This window comes from Thunnus maccoyii, chromosome 15 (genome assembly GCF_910596095.1).
Source record: "Thunnus maccoyii chromosome 15, fThuMac1.1, whole genome shotgun sequence".
NCBI classification, from domain to species: Eukaryota; Metazoa; Chordata; class Actinopteri; order Scombriformes; family Scombridae; genus Thunnus; species Thunnus maccoyii.
This window is the reverse complement of record NC_056547.1, coordinates 19,057,633-19,075,148: the sequence shown is the minus strand read 5'-3', so window position 1 is coordinate 19,075,148 and position 17,516 is coordinate 19,057,633. Positions and strand designations below refer to the sequence as shown.

The following is a 17,516-nucleotide window of genomic DNA, read 5'->3' as shown; positions in this document are numbered from 1 at the left end:
TCTGCCAAGAAGTTCCAGAAGAATTTTTCTTTTCTGTGAACATCTGAATGAAAATGTTGGTTTTTACTGCAGAGACAAGCACTAAACTGCTCATAACACTGAATTTCTGTATGAAAGTGAGCCTTCACTTTTAGATCATCTTTAACTTTTGTCTTGTAATGAATCAAAGATGCTTTTACAAGTAAAATGCTTTGGAAAATTGTGGTTCTCACTTGAACATTTCACTCAAATGATGTTGAACACATGTCGCATACACATTTGACTTTATTACACTTTACCCCCCTCCCACAGAGTATTTGTACTTGGTGTGTGTGTGATCAAAACAGCTGTTACCAAATTTATCTACTACACAGAGTCTATGAAATGGTGGAGCAGACTTTGAAAAACACTTTAATAATCTAAACTTACACAAACAAGCAAGTGAAAAACAGTACATTATTTCACTGTTAATTCTCCTAATAATATGTTTTTGTTTTGCACAATGAGTGGAAGTTATCTGTGTGACTGTCAAGTGTCAGAGAATATTTGGGTTGATAAAATAACTTGTGTACATACTTCCCCCACTTTAGTGGCCTATAAATATCTGCATGGGATCATTATTTACGTGTTAAGTGTGGACACCCCTGATTAAGATCTTCATTCACAACATGTTTAAAATAAACAAGAATCGGTCTTGATGTCTCTCTTGGTAAAGTCTACAGGCCTACCAAGATGTCAGTTTGATAACAGTATAACAGTCTGTACTTAACAAGGCCGTAACTACCATAGATCATTTTTTCTTGAAGATATTTTTACAGGTGAGATATAACAAATAATGGCTGAATTACATTTAGCTGGTTAAATTTCATGGTCTTGTAGTGTGCATGCTAGCTCACTGTCACACTGTCACGGCTTACTGGAACACTTGAATCAAACAGAGCCATCATTAATATTATTAGTAACATCTGTGCTTTTCCAATATGACAAATCAAAATGTCTGAGGACCTCCATATCCTCAATAGACCTGGTTTTTTGAGGATATGGAGGTCATGTCCTCTGCAGTTTTTTACAGGGGATTTGTGGGTTTTGGGAACCTGGGGTGAGTTAATATTTTTCATTTTTTGAACACTTATTTTTTAAGTATTTAATATTTCCCTGCCAGAATTTTATTGCTGCAATAGTGAGAGCTTTGCAACAACATTAAGATCTTCATATTGGAAAACAAAAATATACAGAAAATAGAGCTGAAACTGAATAAATGAAATGTTTTTTTAAATTCAGATCATTAAGATATGTCTGAACATTTTTTCTGGGTGAGGGTGATTGTCCTCAGTAATTCTAAAAGTCTGACACTTCCTTCATTATCCGTCACCGTTGTTTAGTTGGCAGAAGCCTGCTGAGTAAAAGACTCCTCAGGATGACTACAAAATGATAGGGGTTAGCAGCATCAGCAAACCTTATCACTGCTGGGTGTCAACCATCAGTGACCCTACCTCCCTTTCACATACACACACACACACACACACAAACGCAGCACATGGCATGGAGTGCTTCTTGTCACAGCTCATGCCAACTGGAATCAGCTGAGTTGAGACAGAGGCAGCTGTTCACACATTACATTGCTTGATTAATTGAAACATGTCGGGGGAATATAATTATATAATTTCAACTTTGTAATACTGTTGTCCAGGGTGTGATCAAGCTGCATCAGAATTACAGGGTAGGATCATGTGCACTTTGCTCTCATTGCTGATTGAGTTAATTCCCATTAACTCTTAAACCAAATGAAATTGTTAGACAGCAAACTTTTTAGAAAGGTGTATCTTTATATTTTTTTTCACATTTTTATCTGAATCACCCCTTTTTATCCTTTCTCCATGCTCTGCCAAGAAGTTCCAGAGGATTTTTTCTTTTCTGTGAATATCTGAAGGAAAATGTTGGTGATAAAAGGGATCAGTGTCTATCTTATAAAGAGTTTTAATGCACAGACAAGCACTAAACTGCTCATAACACTGAATTTCTGTATGAAAGTGAGCCTTCATCTTGAGATCATCTTTAATTTTTGTCTTGTAATGAATCAAAGATGCTTTTACAAGTAAAATGCTTTGGAAAATTGTGGTTCTCACTTGAACATTTCACTCATTGTGATTTTACCTTTGAGTTGAAACGATGTTGAACACGTGTTGCATACATGACTTTATTGCACTTTACCCCCCTCCCACAGAGTATTTGTACTCAGTGTTTGTGTGATTGAAACAGCTGTTACCAAATTTATCTACTACACAGAGTCTATGAAATGGTGGAGCAGACTTAGAAAAACACTTTAATAATCTAAACAAGCAAGTGAAAAACAGTGAATTATTTCACTGTTAATTCTCCTAATATTGTTTTGTTTTGCACAATGAGTGGAAGTTACCTGTGTGACTGTCAAATGTCAGAGAAAATTTGGGTTGATAAAATAACTTGTGTACATACTTCCCCCACATTAGTGGCCTATAAATATCTGCATGGGATCATTATTTACGTGTAAAGTTTGGACCCCTGATTAAGACTTAAATTCACACAACATTTTTAAAATAAACAAGAAGAGGTCTTGATGGCTCTCTTGGTAAAGTCTACAGGCTTACCAAGATGTCAGTTATATAACAGTCTGTACTTAACAAGGCCGTAACTACCATAGATCTTTTTAGCATATGAACATCCAACAATGGTGAAAGTAAGAGTTAGAGAAATAACTTCTGTACACACATGTAAAATTGTATATATGTTTATTTTTTGTGTTCCAGACTGTGGATAGACACCAGATTGGCCTCTCTGACACACAGTGGAGCTCTGCATCAGCCCAGGTCTTATCTGTAGCGACAAACTTTTATGAATGTCCAACACTGGTGAAAATGAAGGTTTGATAAATGACTTCTTCATAAACATTTGTAACTTTTTTGTTGAGGCCCATTGAATTTTAACAGAACAACAGTTGGAAATTCACCAGGTTGTCCATAGCAACCATATCACTTGCTAAGGACAGCCTATGCGAGAAGCACAAACAGACGGAAAGGTTTTAGAACATGGGACATCATTCCATTTTAGACCAGTACCGAAGTTGTTGTGAACACAGTCTTCATTTCCTCCTCCGTTGCTTGGCTCTCCTGAATTCCAAAAGACAAAGTTCACTGCAGATCCATCAGACCACATCCATCTTCCTTCCTTCTGGGTGTCACTGAGTCCGATCCAAGTGAATCCCTCAGCATGGTCAAAGTTCTTGATCAGGGATTTGACGAACTTCTGTTCTTCCAGACTGTGGATAGACACCAGGTTGGCACTCTCTGACACACAGTGGAGCTCTGCATCAGCCCAGGTCATACGCGTGGAGACATACTTGTAGCAGCGGTCGTTGAAGCTGTACCAGAACATGGGACAGTTACCACGCTGTAGCTTCATCTCATGGTCACCTGAAGGAGACTCGGCACCCAGAGCCAGACCAAACAAAAAGAGGAACAAGAGCATGTTGTCAAGTCAGGACAAGAGTGTTGGTAATTTCTTGGTTGGAGCTGATCTGCACTGTGGGGGGTGATCAAGAATCGTGCAGAGACAGGGGAAAGGCTGTTCTCTTTTAAATGCTTTCGAGAGGGTGTCTGCACTGCTGGCATTATATGATTGGTCAAGAGCACTTGCCAAACATTTTCACCCACACAGTAACACACAGAATCTGAACATAACCCAAGAAAAGACCATCAATTCACCATGAGATTTCATATCAACACTATAATTAGTTAGTTAGTTTTGTCTTAAAATAATATTCATATTTACATATGAACATTGAAAATGTTTTTTCTTGCTGTAATTATTCCTCCTGTTCATACTGGCCATTAGAAGATTCATTCTTAATGTGCTTCAATGTAAGTGATGGACAGCCCTCAGTTTGTGCAAAAATCTATTTGCAGGTTATAAGAAGCTTATATTCAAATTAGTAAAATCAAGTGGATATTTTCCACCTTTTTACTGCAAATGTTCCTCTTTTTATTACTATCCTCTCACTGCCATTCAACAGAGAAAGGCTGTCTGGGGAAACAAAGAGGAATTTTGTACTAAAACACTTTAGCTTTGGAAGATATCCACTTAATTCAACTAGTGTGGACGACTTAAGCCTCACATTAAATTCAGATGAACTCTGAAATATATTTTTTCATAAACAATGAATTTTGTCCACTTACTTTGAAAATGCATTTGGAGGATCTTCTAATGGTCAGTGTGAAAAGCAGGAATGATTACAGTGTTTCAATGTCCATATGGGCACCTGACTGGAGTTTTAAGACCGACTTGAAAAATTGTGAAGCTATCCTTAAATATGCTAACTAAATGAAGGTTTTCGTCCTTTCTCCATGCTCTGCCAAGAAGTTCCAGAAGAATTTTTCTTTTCTGTGAACATCTGAATGAAAATGTTGGTGATAAAAGGGATCAGTGTCTGTCTTTGAAAGAGAGTTTTAATGCACAGACAAGCACTAAACTGCTCATAACACTGAATTTCTGTATGAAAGTGAGCCTTCACCTTGAGATCATCTTTAACTTTTGTCTTGTAATGAATCAAAGATGCTTTTACAAGTAAAATGCTTTGGAAAATTGTGGTTCTCACTTGAACATTTCACTCATTGTGATTTTACCTTTAGGTTGAAATGATGTTGAACACGTGTTGCATACATGACTTTATTACACTTTACCCCCCTCCCACAGAGTATTTGTACTCGGTGTTCTTGTGATCAAAACAGCTGTTACCAAATTTATCTACTACACAGAGTCTATGAAGTGGTGGAGCAGACTTTGAAAAACACTTTAATAATCTAAACTTACACAAACAAGCAAGTAAAAAACTGTTATTTCACTGTTAATTCTCCTAATATTGTTTTGTTTTGCACAATGAGTGGAAGTTACCTGTGTGACTGTCAAGTGTCAGAGAAAATTTGGGTTGATAAAATAACTTGTGTACATACTTCCCCCACATTAGTGGCCTATAAATATCTGCATGGGATCATTAATTACATGTTAAGTGTGGACACCCCTGATTAAGACTTAAATTTACACAACATTTTTAAAATAAACAAGAATCGGTCTCAATGGCTCTCTTGGTAAAGTCTACAGGCTTACCAAGATGTCAGTTATATAACAGTCTGTACTTAACAAGGCCGTAGCTACCATAGATCTTTTTTACTGAAGATATTTTTTACATGTCAGAGGTGTGATATAATAAATTATGACTGAATTACATTTAACTGGTTCAGTTTTAGGGTCTTGTAGTGTGCATGCAGGCTCACTGTCACACTGTCACGGCTTACTGGAACACTTGAATCAAACAGAGCCATCATTAATGTTATTAGTAACATCTGTGCTTTTCCCAAAGGACAAATCAAAATGTCTGAGGACCTCCATATCCTCAATAGTCCTGTTTTTTTGAGGATACAGAGGTCATGTCCTCTGCAGTTTTTTTAAGCTAATATTTCATTTTTCGTGACATTATATTTTAAGTATTTAATATTTCCCTACCGGAATTTTATTCCTGCAATAGTGAGAGTTTGGAACAACATTAAAATCTTCATATTGGAAAACAAAAATATACAGACAATATAGTTAAAACTGAATACATAAAATGTTTTTTTTTCTTTTTTAAATAGAGATCATTAAAAATTGTGTGCACATTTTTTCTGGGCAAACATTTTCAGTTGCCAACATAAGCCAGAAATGACCAGCTCACCTAGAAATGTCAAATGAAAGCTACAACTTATTCAAATAATACATCAGGTCTAATCCATTCACTCTCCTTCCACCCCAATAAAGATGTGAGGTAAAAACTGATTGGTGTTGTTTTAAACAAGCACCAGTGAGTGGGATGGAGATCCTGGAGGAGACAAGTGACAGTCTGTTTTCTTTTACATGCTGTGGAGTGGGTGTCTGCACTGTTGGTGTAATATTATTGGCCAAGTGCACTTGGCAAACATTGTCAGTTGCACACTGCCATACAGTATCTGAACATGAGCCAAAAAAGACCAGCACACCTGGAGACGTCACACAAAACCTACAACTTATTCAAATAATATATAAGGTCTAATTCATTCACTCTCCTTCCACCCCAATAAAGACCCTGTGAGGTAAAAACAGATTGGTGTTGTTTAAAACAAAACTAAGTTAAGGAATGAATACATCTTTTCTCCATGCACTACCAAAAAGTGCCAAGAAGAATTTTTATTTTTTTGTGATCATCTGAGGGAAGTATTGGTCATAAAAAGTGGTCACAGTCTGTCTTTTGAAAGAGTTTTTAATGTCTGACAAGGACTAAGCTGATCATAACATTAAAGTGTTCACCTTTGAATTTTGCCTTGTGATGAAGTAAAGATGCTCTTGGCACTAAAATGATTTGGGAAAAAGCCCAGAGCCTCAGTTAGAACAGACATAAAAAGTGTATTAAGCCCTGACTGCTGCCTGTGTTAAACAGATCTAATATAAACTAACTCACAACAGTGTGATTTTACCATCAGAACCAAGTAAATATTGAGTTTTGAATACATAAAAAGATATTCACGTGTATTTTAGGTAGTGTACTTGTGATTACATCATAAGAGCTGTTACACCTGTGCTGTTCACACATTCATCTAAGACCTAATATAAATAGCTAGGACAGCCAAGCACTTTGAATTTATGCAAACCAGCAGGTGAAGAAATAAAAAACATGTGACTTCTGTGAGAAATGGATGTTAATGGTCAACAGTTATATAACTCAAGTTTTTGTTTTCGGTTGTAGAAAAGATGATATTAGCAAAAAGTTTTCATGAGATAGATAAAATGTAGAGATTCAATATTGCTTTAAATATCTCAGTGTCATAATGAATTAAAATGGCTCATTATTATTGCCATTGAGGAGCTGTATAAGTAGACCTCCACAGATATGTTTGCTCATGTTAGTAAATGTAAAACTCTGGATTTACTTGTAGATGTCAGATTAAACGTTTTAGGTAGGTTAGGCCAAACAGTTATGTTGTGTGTATGTGAAGAGTGGCAGTTTAAAATATACACATATATACTGGAAAAGCTACACATTTATTAAGTATACCTCAAAAGTTAAAATGACAATCTGCATTAATAAGGTCTATGGAGAGTTGGGAAGATACTTTGTGTTGCAGTTAAAAAGAGAATTATTGTCCTCTGGAGGAGGCTGCTTAAAGGTAACAAAACTCCCTATTATTGATGAATCAGAATATAAAATTCATGTGCTGCTACTTCATTTCATCAACAAGCAAAGAGTATGAAAATCTAGAATAGACATGTAAAAGCATTTTAACTAAAACAATCATTTAAATCTACACAAATGTGCAAGAAGAAAAATCTATGGATTGAAATGTCTTTATGCCATTGTCAAAAGTAAATGCTTTTTGTTGTAATTTTATAAATAATACATTTTGTATAGTCAAACTGGGACAAAAAGGACAATTTTGAGACTATCAAAAAGTTATGTGAATATTTCTTTTGACCAATCATTGGAGTTACATGTGTGAATGTTCAATATTCATGAAAATAAAGGAAATTGAGAGATTGTCCACAAACTGAAATTTGCAAACTTACACAGATTTTTTTATTGAACCACTGGAGTCGAATATGTGAACATCCAACAATGGTGGAAGTGAGAGTTAGAGAAATAACTTCTGTACACACACGTAATATTGTATATATGTTTATTTTTTGTGTTCCAGACTGTGGATAGACAGCAGCTTGGCCTCTCTGACACACAGTGGAGCTCTACATCAGCCCAGGTCATACCAGTTGCTAAGGACAGTCTATGCGAGAAGCACAAACAGACGGAAGGGTATAAGAACATGGGAGATCATTCCATGTCCGATCAATACGATGGTTGGTGTGAACACAGTCTTCATTTCCTCCAGAATTGTCTGGCTGTCCTTCATCCCAAAAGACAAATTTCACTGCACATCCATCAGACCACATCCAACTGCCTTCTTTGGGGATGTCATCGAGTCCGATCCAGGTGAATCCTTCAGCAGTGTCAAAATTCATAATCAGGGATCTAACAAACTGCTCTTCTTCCATACTATGGATAGACACCAGGTTGGCTCTCTCTGACACACAGTGGAGCTCTGCATCAGCCCAGGTCATATGTGTGGCGACATACTTGTAGCAGCGGCCGTTGAAGCTGAACCAGAACATGGGACAGTTCCCACGCTGTAGCTTCATTTCATGGTCACCTGAAGGAGACTCGGCACCCAGAGCCAGACCAAACAAGAAGAGGAACAAGAGCATGATGGTAATTTCTTGATTGGAGCTGATCTGCACTGTGAGGTGTGATCAAGAATCGTGCAGAGACAGGGGAAAGGCTGTTCTCTTTTAAATGCTTTAGAGAGGGTGTCTGCACTGCTGGCATTATATGATTGGTCAAGAGCACTTGCCAAATATTTTCACCCACACAGAAACACACAGAAGCTGAGCATAACCCAAGAAAAGACCATCAATTCACCATGAGATTTCATATCAACACTATAATTAGTTAGTTAGTTTTGTCTTAAAATAACATTCATATTTACATATGAACATTGAAAGTGTTTTTTCTTGCTGTAATCATTCCTCCTGTTCATACTGGCCGTTAGAAGAGTCATTCTTAATGTGCTTCAATGTAAGTGATGGACAGCCCTCAGTTTGTGCAAAAATCTATTTGCAGGTTATAAGAAGCTTATATCCAAATAAGTAAAATGGAGTGGATATCTTCCAAAGTTACCACCTTTTTACTGCAAATGTTCCTCTTTTTATTACTATCCTCTCACTGCCATTCAACAGAGAAAGACTGTCTGGGGAAACAAAGAGGAATTTTGTACTAAAACACTTTAACTTTGGAAGATATCCACTTAATTCAACTAATGTGGATGATGTAAGCCTCACATTAAATTCAAATAAACTCTGAAATATATTTTTTCATAAAACAAGGATGGCAAATTTTGTCCTTTTACATTGAAAATGCATTTGGAGGATCTTCTAATGGTCAGTGTGAGAAGCAGGAATGATTACAGTGTTTCAATGTTCATATGGGCACCTGACTGGAGTTTTAAGACCGACTTGAAAAGTTGTGAAGCTATCCTTAAATATGCAGACTAAATGAAGGTTTTTGTCCTTTCTCCATGCTCTGCCAAGAAGTTCCAGAAGAATTCTTCTTTTCTGTGAACATCTGAATGAAAATGTTGGTGACAGAAAGGGATCAGTGTCTAACTTTGAAAGAGAGTTTTAATGCACAGACAAGCACTAAACTGCTCATAACACTGAATTTCTGTATGAAAGTGAGCCTTCACCTTGAGATCATCTTTAACTTTTGTCTTGTAATGAATCAAAGATGCTTTTACAAGTAAAATGCTTTGGAAAAAATTGTGGTTCTCCCCTGAACATTTCACTCATTGTGATTTTATCTTTGAGTTGAAATGATGATGAATACATGTCGCATACACATTTGACTTTATTACACTTTACCCCCCTCCCACAGAGTATTTGTACTCGGTGTTCTTGTGATCAAAACAGCTGTTACCAAATTTATCTACTACACAGAGTCTATGAAGTGGTGGAGCAGACTTTGAAAAACACTTTAATAATCTAAACTTACACAAACAAGCAAGTGAAAAACAGTGAATTATTTCACTGTTAATTCTCCTAATAATATGTTTTTGTTTTGCACAATGAGTGGAAGTTAACTGTGTGACTGTCAAATGTCAGAGAAAATTTGGGTTGATAAAATAACTTGTGTACATACTTCCCCCACATTAGTGGCCTATAAATATCTGCATGGGATCATTATTTACAGGTTAAGTGTGGACACCCCTGAGCAGCATCAGCAAACCTTATCGCTGCCGGGTGTCAACCATCAGTGACCCTACCTCCCTTTCACACACATACACACACACACACACACACACACACACACACACAAACACACAAACACACACACACACACACACACACACACATGCACACAGACGCGCACACACACACACACACACACACACACACATGCACACAGACGCACACACACACACACACACACACACACACACACACACACACACACACACACACACACACACGCACACACACATGCACACATGCACACAGATGCACACACACACACACATGCACATAATAGGGAGTGTTTCTTGTCATAGCTTATGCCAACTGGAAAGAGAGCGAAGCAGCTGTTCATATATTATGTTGCTCAGTGCTTTTCCACACACTACCAAAAAGTGCCAAGAAGAATGTTTATTTTCTGTGATCATCTGAGGGAAGTATTGGTCATAAAAAGTGATCACAGTCTGTCTCTCAAAGAGTTTTTAATGCCTGACAAGGACTAAGCTGATCATAACATTAAAGTTCTGTATAATATTGCTTTTTCACATTGAAATCAACCTTTGGATTTTGCCTCGTGATGAAGTAAAGATGCTCTTGGCACTAAAATGATTTGGGAAAAAGCCCAGAGCCTCAGTAAGAACAGATATAAAAAGTGTATTAAGTCCTGACTGCTACCTGTGTTAAATAGATCTAATATAAACTAACTCACAACAGTGTGATTTTACCATCAGAACCCAGTAAATATTGAGTTTTGAATACATAAAAATATATTTACATGTATTTTAGGTAGTGTACTTGTGATTACATCATAACAGCTGTTACACCTGTGCTGTTCCCATATTCATCTAAGACCTAATATAAATAGCTAGGACAGCCAAGCACTTTGAATATTAAAATTTATGCAAACCAGCAGGTGAAGAAATAAAACGTGTGACTTCTGTGAGAAATGGACATTGATGGTCAACAGTTATATAACTCAAGTTTTAGTTTTTGGTTGTAGAAAAGCTGATATTAGCAAAATAATGTTTGTATGAAATAGAGAAAATTTAGAGATTCACTATTGCTGTAAATATCTCAGTGTCATAATGAATTAAAATGGCTCATTATAATTGCCATTGAGGAGCTGTATAAGCAGACCTCCACAGATATGTTTGCTCATGTTAGTAAATGTAAAACTCTGGATTTACTTGTAGATGTCAGATTAAACGTTTTAGGTAGGTTAGGCCAAACAGTTATGTTGTGTGTATGTGAAGAGTGGCAGTTTAAAATATACACATATATACTGGAAAAGCTACACATTTATTAAGTATACCTTAAAAGTTAAAATGACAATCTGTATTAATAAGGTCTATGGAGAGTTGGGAAGATACTTTGTGTTGCAGTTAAAAAGAGAATTACTGTCCTCTGGAGGAGGCTGCTTAAAGGTAACAAAACTCCCTATTATTGATGAATCAGAATATAAAATTCATGTGATGTTCCTTCATTTCATCAACAAGCAAAGAGTATGAAAATCTAGAACAGACATGTAAAAGCATTTTAACTAAAACAATCATTTAAATCTAAACAAACGTGCAAGAAGAAAAATCTATGAATTGAAATGTCTTTATTGCATTATTGTTAAAAGTAAATGCTTTTACTGTAATTCTATAAACATATTTTATAGTCAAATTGGGACAAAAAAGAAAATTTTGAGACTATCAAAAATTGCGTGAATATTCTTTTCGACCAATCACTGTAGTTACATGTGTGAATGTTCAATATTCATAAAAATAAAGCAAATTGTGAGTTTGTCCACAAACTGAAATTTGCAAACTCACACAGATTTTTTTTATTGAACCACTGGAGTCGAATATGTGAACATCCAACAATGGTGAAAGTAAGAGTTAGAGAAATAACTTCTGTACACACACGTAATATTGTATATATGTTTATTTTTTGTGTTCCAGACTGTGGATAGACAGCAGATTGGCCTCCCTGACACACAGTGGAGCTCTGCATCAGCCCAGGTCTTATCTGTGGCGATGAACTTTTATGAATGTCCAACACTGGTGAAAATGAAGGTTTGATAAATGACTTTTCTTCATAAACATTTGTAACTTTTTTGTTGAGGCCCATTGCATTTTAACAGAGCAACAGGTGGAAATTCACCAGGTCGTCCATAGCAACCATGTTAGTTGCTAAGGACAGAGTATGCGAGAAGCACAAACAGACGGATAGGTGAGAGAACATGGGCGATCATTCCATTTCAGATCATTACCGAAGTTGTTGTGAACACAGTTTTCATTTCCTTTTTCGTTGTTTGGCTCTCCTGAATTCCAAAAGGCAAAGTCCACTGCACATCCATCAGACCACATCCATCCTCCTTCCTTCTGGGTGTCACTGAGCCCGAGCCAAGTGAGTCCCTCAGCAGTGTCAAAGTTCTTGATCAGGGATTGGACAAACATCTCTTCTTCCAGACTGTGGATAGACACCAGGTTGGCCTTCTCTGACACACAGTGGAGCTCTGCATCAGCCCAGGTCTTAGGTGTGGCGACATACTTGTAGCAGCGGCCGTTGAAGCTGAACCAGAACATGGGACAGTTACCACGCTGTAGCTTCATCTCATGGTCACCTGAAGGAGACTCGGCACCCAGAGCCAGACCAAACAAGAAGAGGAACAAGAGCACGTTGTCAAGTCAGGACAAGAGTGTTGGTAATTTCTTGGTTGGAGCTGATCTGCACTGTGAGGTGTGATCAAGAATCGTGCAGAGACAGGGGAAAGGCTGTTCTCTTTTAAATGCTTTAGAGAGGGTGTCTGCACTGCTGGCATTACATGATTGGTCAAGAGCACTTGCCAAACATTTTCATCCACACAGTAACACACAGAATCTGAACATAACCCAAGAAAAGACCATCGATTCACCATGAGATTTCATATCAACACTACAATTAGTTAGTTAGTTTTGTCTTAAAATAACGAACATCGAAAGTGTTCCCCTAACCCTTAACTTTGGAAGATATCCACTTAATTTAACTAGTGTGGATGATGTAAGCCTCACATTAAATTCAAATAAACTCTGAAATATATTTTTTCATAAAACAATTACGGCGAATTTTGTCCTTTTACATTGAAAATGCATTTGGAGGATCTTCTAATGGTCAGTGTGAACAGCAGGAATGATTACAGTGTTTCAATGTCCATATGGGCACCTGGCTGTAGTTTTAAGACTGACTTGAAAAATTGTGAAGCTATCCTCTAATATGCCAGACTAAATGAAGATTTTATCCTTTCTCCATGCTCTGCCAAGAAGTTCCAGAAGAATTTTTCTTTTCTGTGAACATCTGAATGAAAATGATGGTGATAAAAAGGGATCAGTGTCTATCTTTGAAAGAGAGTTTTACTGCACAGACAAGCACTAAACTGCTCATAACACTGAATTTCTGTATCAAAGTGAGCCTTCACCTTTAGATCATCTTTAATTTTTGTCTTGTAATGAATCAAAGATGCTTTTACAAGTAAAATGCTTTGGAAAATTGTGGTTCTCACTTGAACATTTCACTCATTGTGATCTTACCTTTGAGTTGAAATGATGTTGAACACGTGTTGCATACACATTTGACTTTATTACACATTACCCCCCTCCCACAGAGTATTTGTACTCGGTGTGTGTGTGATCAGAACAGCTGTTACCAAATTTATCTACTACACAGAGTCTATGAAGTGGTGGAGCAGACTTTGAAAAACAATAATCTTAACTTACACAAACAAGCAAGTGAAAAACTGCAAATTATTTCACTGTTAATTCTCTTAATAATATGTTTTTGTTTTCCACAATGAGTGGAAGTTATCTGTGTGACTGTCAAGTGTCAGAGAAAATTTGGGTTGATAAAATAACTTGTGTACATACTTCCCCCACATTAGCGGCCTATAAATATCTGCATGGGATCATTATTTACGTGTTAAGTGTGGACACCCCTGATTAAGATCTTCATTCACAACATGTTTAAAATAAACAAGAATCGGTCTTGATGTCTCTCTTGGTAAAGTCTACAGGCTTACCAAGATGTCAGTTATATAACAGTCTGTACTTAACAAGGCCGTAGCTACCATAGATCATTTTTTCTTGAAGATATTTTTACAGGTGAGATATAACAAATTATGGCTGAATTACATTTAGCTGGTTCAGTTTTAGGGTCTTGTAGTGTGCATGCAGGCTCACTGTCAGACTGTCACGGCTCACTGGAACACTTGAATCAAACAGAGCCATCATTAATATTATTAGTAACATCTGTGCTTTTCCAATATGACAAATCAAAATATCTGAGGACCTCCATATCCTCAATAGACCTCATACACACACAAGCACATAGACACACACACACACACACACACACACACATACACACACACACACAAACACAGCACATAATAGGGAGTGTTTCTTGTTATAGCTTATGCCAACTGGAAAGAGAGCAAGGCAGCTGTTCATATATTGCGTTGCTCAGTGCTTTTCCACACACCACCAAAAAGTGCCAAGAAGAATGTTTATTGTTTTTGTGATCATCTGAGGGAAGTATTGGTCATAAAAAGTGATCACAGTCTGTCTTTGAAAGAGTTTTTAATGCCTGACAAGGACTAAGCTGATCAGAACACTAAATTGTTCACCTTTGAATTTTGCCTTGTGATGAAGTAAAGATGCTCTTGGCACTAAAATGATTTGGGAAAAAGCCCAGAGCCTCAGTTAGAACAGATATAAAAAGTGTATTAAGCCCTGACTGCTGCCTGTGTTAAATAGATCTAATACAAACTAACTCACAACAGTGTGATTTTACCATCAGAACCAAGTAAATATTGAGTTTTGAATACATAAAGAGATATTCACGTGTATTTCAGGTAGTGTACTTGTGATTACATCATAAGAGCTGTTACAGCTGTGCTGTTCCCATATTCATCTAAAACAGAATATAAATAACTGGGACAACCAAGCACTTTGAATTTATGCAAACCAACAGGTGAAGAAATAAAACATGTGACTTCTGTGAGAAATGGACATTGATGGTCAACAGTTATATAACTCAAGTTTTTGTTTTCGGTTGTAGAAAAGCTGATATTTGTAAAATAATGTTTGTATGAAATGGAGAAAATTTAGAGATTCACTATTGCTTTAAATATCTCAGTGTCATAATGAATTAAAATGGCTCATTATAATTGCCATTGAGGAGCTGTATAAGCAGACCTCCACAGATATGTTTGCTCATGTTAGTAAATGTAAATTTACTAACATGGTCGATTTACTTGTAGATTAAATGTTTTAGGTAGGTTAGGCAAAACAGTTATGTTGTGTGTATGTGAAGAGTGACAGTTTAAAATATACACATATATACTGGAAAAGCTACACATTTCTTAAATATACCCCAAAAGGTAAATGATAATCTGTATTAATAAGGTCTATTGAGAGTTGGGAAGATACTTTGTGTTGCAGTTAAAAAGAGAATTACTGTCCTCTGGAGGAGGCTGCTTAGGTAACAAAACTCCCTATTATTGATGAATCAGAATATAAAATTCATGTGATGTTCCTTCATTTAATCAACAAGCAAAGAGTATGAAAATCTAGAACAGACATGTAAAAGCACTTTAACTAAAACAATCATTTAAATCTACAGAAACCTGCAAGGAAAAATCTGTGGATTGAAATGTCTTTATGTCATAATTGTCAAAAGTAAATGCCTTTGGATGTAATTATATAAATAAAACATTTTGTATAGTCAAACTGAGACAAAAAAGAAACTGAAATGCACACTGAAATTTTTCAAACACACAGATTTTTTTATTGAACCACTGGAGTTGACTATGTGAACATCCAACAATGGTGAAAGTATGAGTTAGAGAAATAACTTCTGTACACACAAGTAAAATTGTATATATGTTGAGTTCCAGACTGTGGATAGACAGCAGGTTGGCCTCTCTGACACACAGTGGAGCTCTGCATCAGCCCAGGTCATACCAGTTGCTAAAGACAGTCTATGCGAGAAGCACAAACAGACGGAAAGGTGAGAGAACATGGGACATCATTCCATTTCAGATCAGTATCACCATTGATCTGAACACAGTCTTCATTCCCTCTATGGTTGTTTGGCTCTCCTGAATTCCAAAAGACAAAGTCGACTGCAGATCCATCAGACCACATCCATCTGCCTTCTTTGGGGATGTCATTGAGTCCGATCCAGACTTTTCTCCAAGCAACGTCAAAGTTCTTGATCAGGGATTTGACAAAATTGTGTTCTCCCAGACTGTGGATAGACACCAGGTTGGCCTTCTGTGACACACAATAGAGCTCTGCATCAGCCCAGGTCATACGTGTGGAGACATACTTGTAGCAGCGGTCGTTGAAGCTGTACCAGAACATGGGACAGTTACCACGCTGTAGCTTCAATTGATGGTCACCTGAAGGAGACTCGGCACCCAGAGCCAGACCAAACAAGAAGAGGAACAAGAGCATGATGGTGTCTCTCTGTCACAGGAGCAGGATGAGAGGTTGATCCGTTAGTTGGAGCTGATCTGCACTGTTAAATGTTATCAAGAATCTTGCAGAGACAGGTGAAAGGCTGCTTTCTTTTATATGCTTCAGAGAGGCTGTCTGCACTGTTGGTGTGATATCATTGGTCAAAAGCACAAGCAGTTTTACTCACCCACACAGTATCTAAACATATTGAAGTTTTGTTTAAAAGTGGGTCTTCATCAGAGCTACAGTACATCTGTAGATGCATGACTCAATGTAACATTTGTCACTGATAGATAAATGTATAGATCCAGATTATTTTAAGTACAATATAAAATTATTATTATCAACTGGAACAAAACATGATAGTCTAATGAGAAACATGCATGATGAATGTTTGACTAATAATCAACCAGGACTCTAAAATGAAAACAAGGAAATCAAAGAGATGCAATAACTACTTTATTATTCATCACTATTGATTTACAGTTGTTGAACTTTGGCACTTTCAGGAAAGCTCTGCTGTTTGTTTTTCTATATAAATATATATTTTTTGCATCAAAAACATGCTCAACAACAGTATTACAGTATCAGTCAAAACCATTTAATCCCTTTATTGTGGCACTGAGCTTTTCTATTAGAACAACTTCAAGTAGAAGATTATTATATATATTATATCTGATATTATTATATATTATACAGTCATATACAGTAGTACACATTTTCTTGCTAAAAAAAAGGAGTTCATTCCACTTATATCTACCTGAGTCCAAGGTTTGTTGGCCCTAATAAAAACTGTCCCAGATCTTTACAAATATTCTGCATTAAAATGTTACTATTCTCTTTGGTTCCGCGACCAGAACTCAGCTATTTTTAATTTAATTTCAAAAGCAAAAGTTCCACCTGTCAATTTACTTTTAATAAACAAAGGGGATCTATAAGATCTGTTTTGTTTATTAGAAAGAAGGGAATAGGAGGCCTAAATACATTCTTCCCAAACATATTCATCATAACAATTATGAAGGTCCTTTTCCCTTCACAAATTTTTCAGTATTATATTCTTTACTGCTCTGTTACCTATTACAAAAATATGAAATAAAACCTTTGTTCAGTGTGAAGTTAATTATGAACTTCTCTATTTGTCCAAGAAGGTCCACGTCCTGTGATAATTTGAGGTGGTGA

General features: G+C 36.6%; 4 protein-coding genes across 4 annotated transcripts; all 4 read right to left on the bottom strand.

Moving 5' to 3' along the window:
* Positions 1–2,781: 2,781 nt before the first annotated feature.
* LOC121912844 (lactose-binding lectin l-2-like) lies at positions 2,782–3,532 on the bottom strand. Its single transcript, XM_042435321.1, has one exon. It carries the CDS (start codon positions 3,481–3,483, stop codon positions 2,995–2,997), a length of 489 nt encoding a protein of 162 aa, XP_042291255.1. The 5' UTR covers positions 3,484–3,532; the 3' UTR covers positions 2,782–2,994.
* A 4,185-nt stretch (positions 3,533–7,717) lies between these two features.
* LOC121912849 (lactose-binding lectin l-2-like) lies at positions 7,718–8,274 on the bottom strand. Its single transcript, XM_042435327.1, has one exon. The coding sequence runs from the start codon at positions 8,272–8,274 to the stop codon at positions 7,786–7,788; it is 489 nt and encodes a 162-aa protein (XP_042291261.1). The 3' UTR covers positions 7,718–7,785.
* A 3,613-nt stretch (positions 8,275–11,887) lies between these two features.
* Positions 11,888–12,530, bottom strand: LOC121912860 (lactose-binding lectin l-2-like; the record flags this gene model as incomplete). Its single annotated transcript, XM_042435338.1, has 1 exon — positions 11,888–12,530. A coding segment is annotated over one exon (498 nt), but the record flags the coding sequence as incomplete, so codon positions are not given.
* Positions 12,531–15,845: 3,315 nt separating this feature from the next.
* Positions 15,846–16,334, bottom strand: LOC121913516 (lactose-binding lectin l-2-like). The gene has a single exon (XM_042436177.1). The coding sequence runs from the start codon at positions 16,332–16,334 to the stop codon at positions 15,846–15,848; it is 489 nt and encodes a 162-aa protein (XP_042292111.1).
* Positions 16,335–17,516: the final 1,182 nt, after the last annotated feature.

Coding starts and splice junctions, on each gene's coding strand:
- LOC121912849 (XM_042435327.1), bottom strand. CDS start 8,274: ATGCTCTTGTTCCTCTTCTTGTTTGGTCTGGCTCTGGGTGCCGAGTCT.
- LOC121913516 (XM_042436177.1), bottom strand. CDS start 16,334: ATGCTCTTGTTCCTCTTCTTGTTTGGTCTGGCTCTGGGTGCCGAGTCT.
- LOC121912844 (XM_042435321.1), bottom strand. CDS start 3,483: ATGCTCTTGTTCCTCTTTTTGTTTGGTCTGGCTCTGGGTGCCGAGTCT.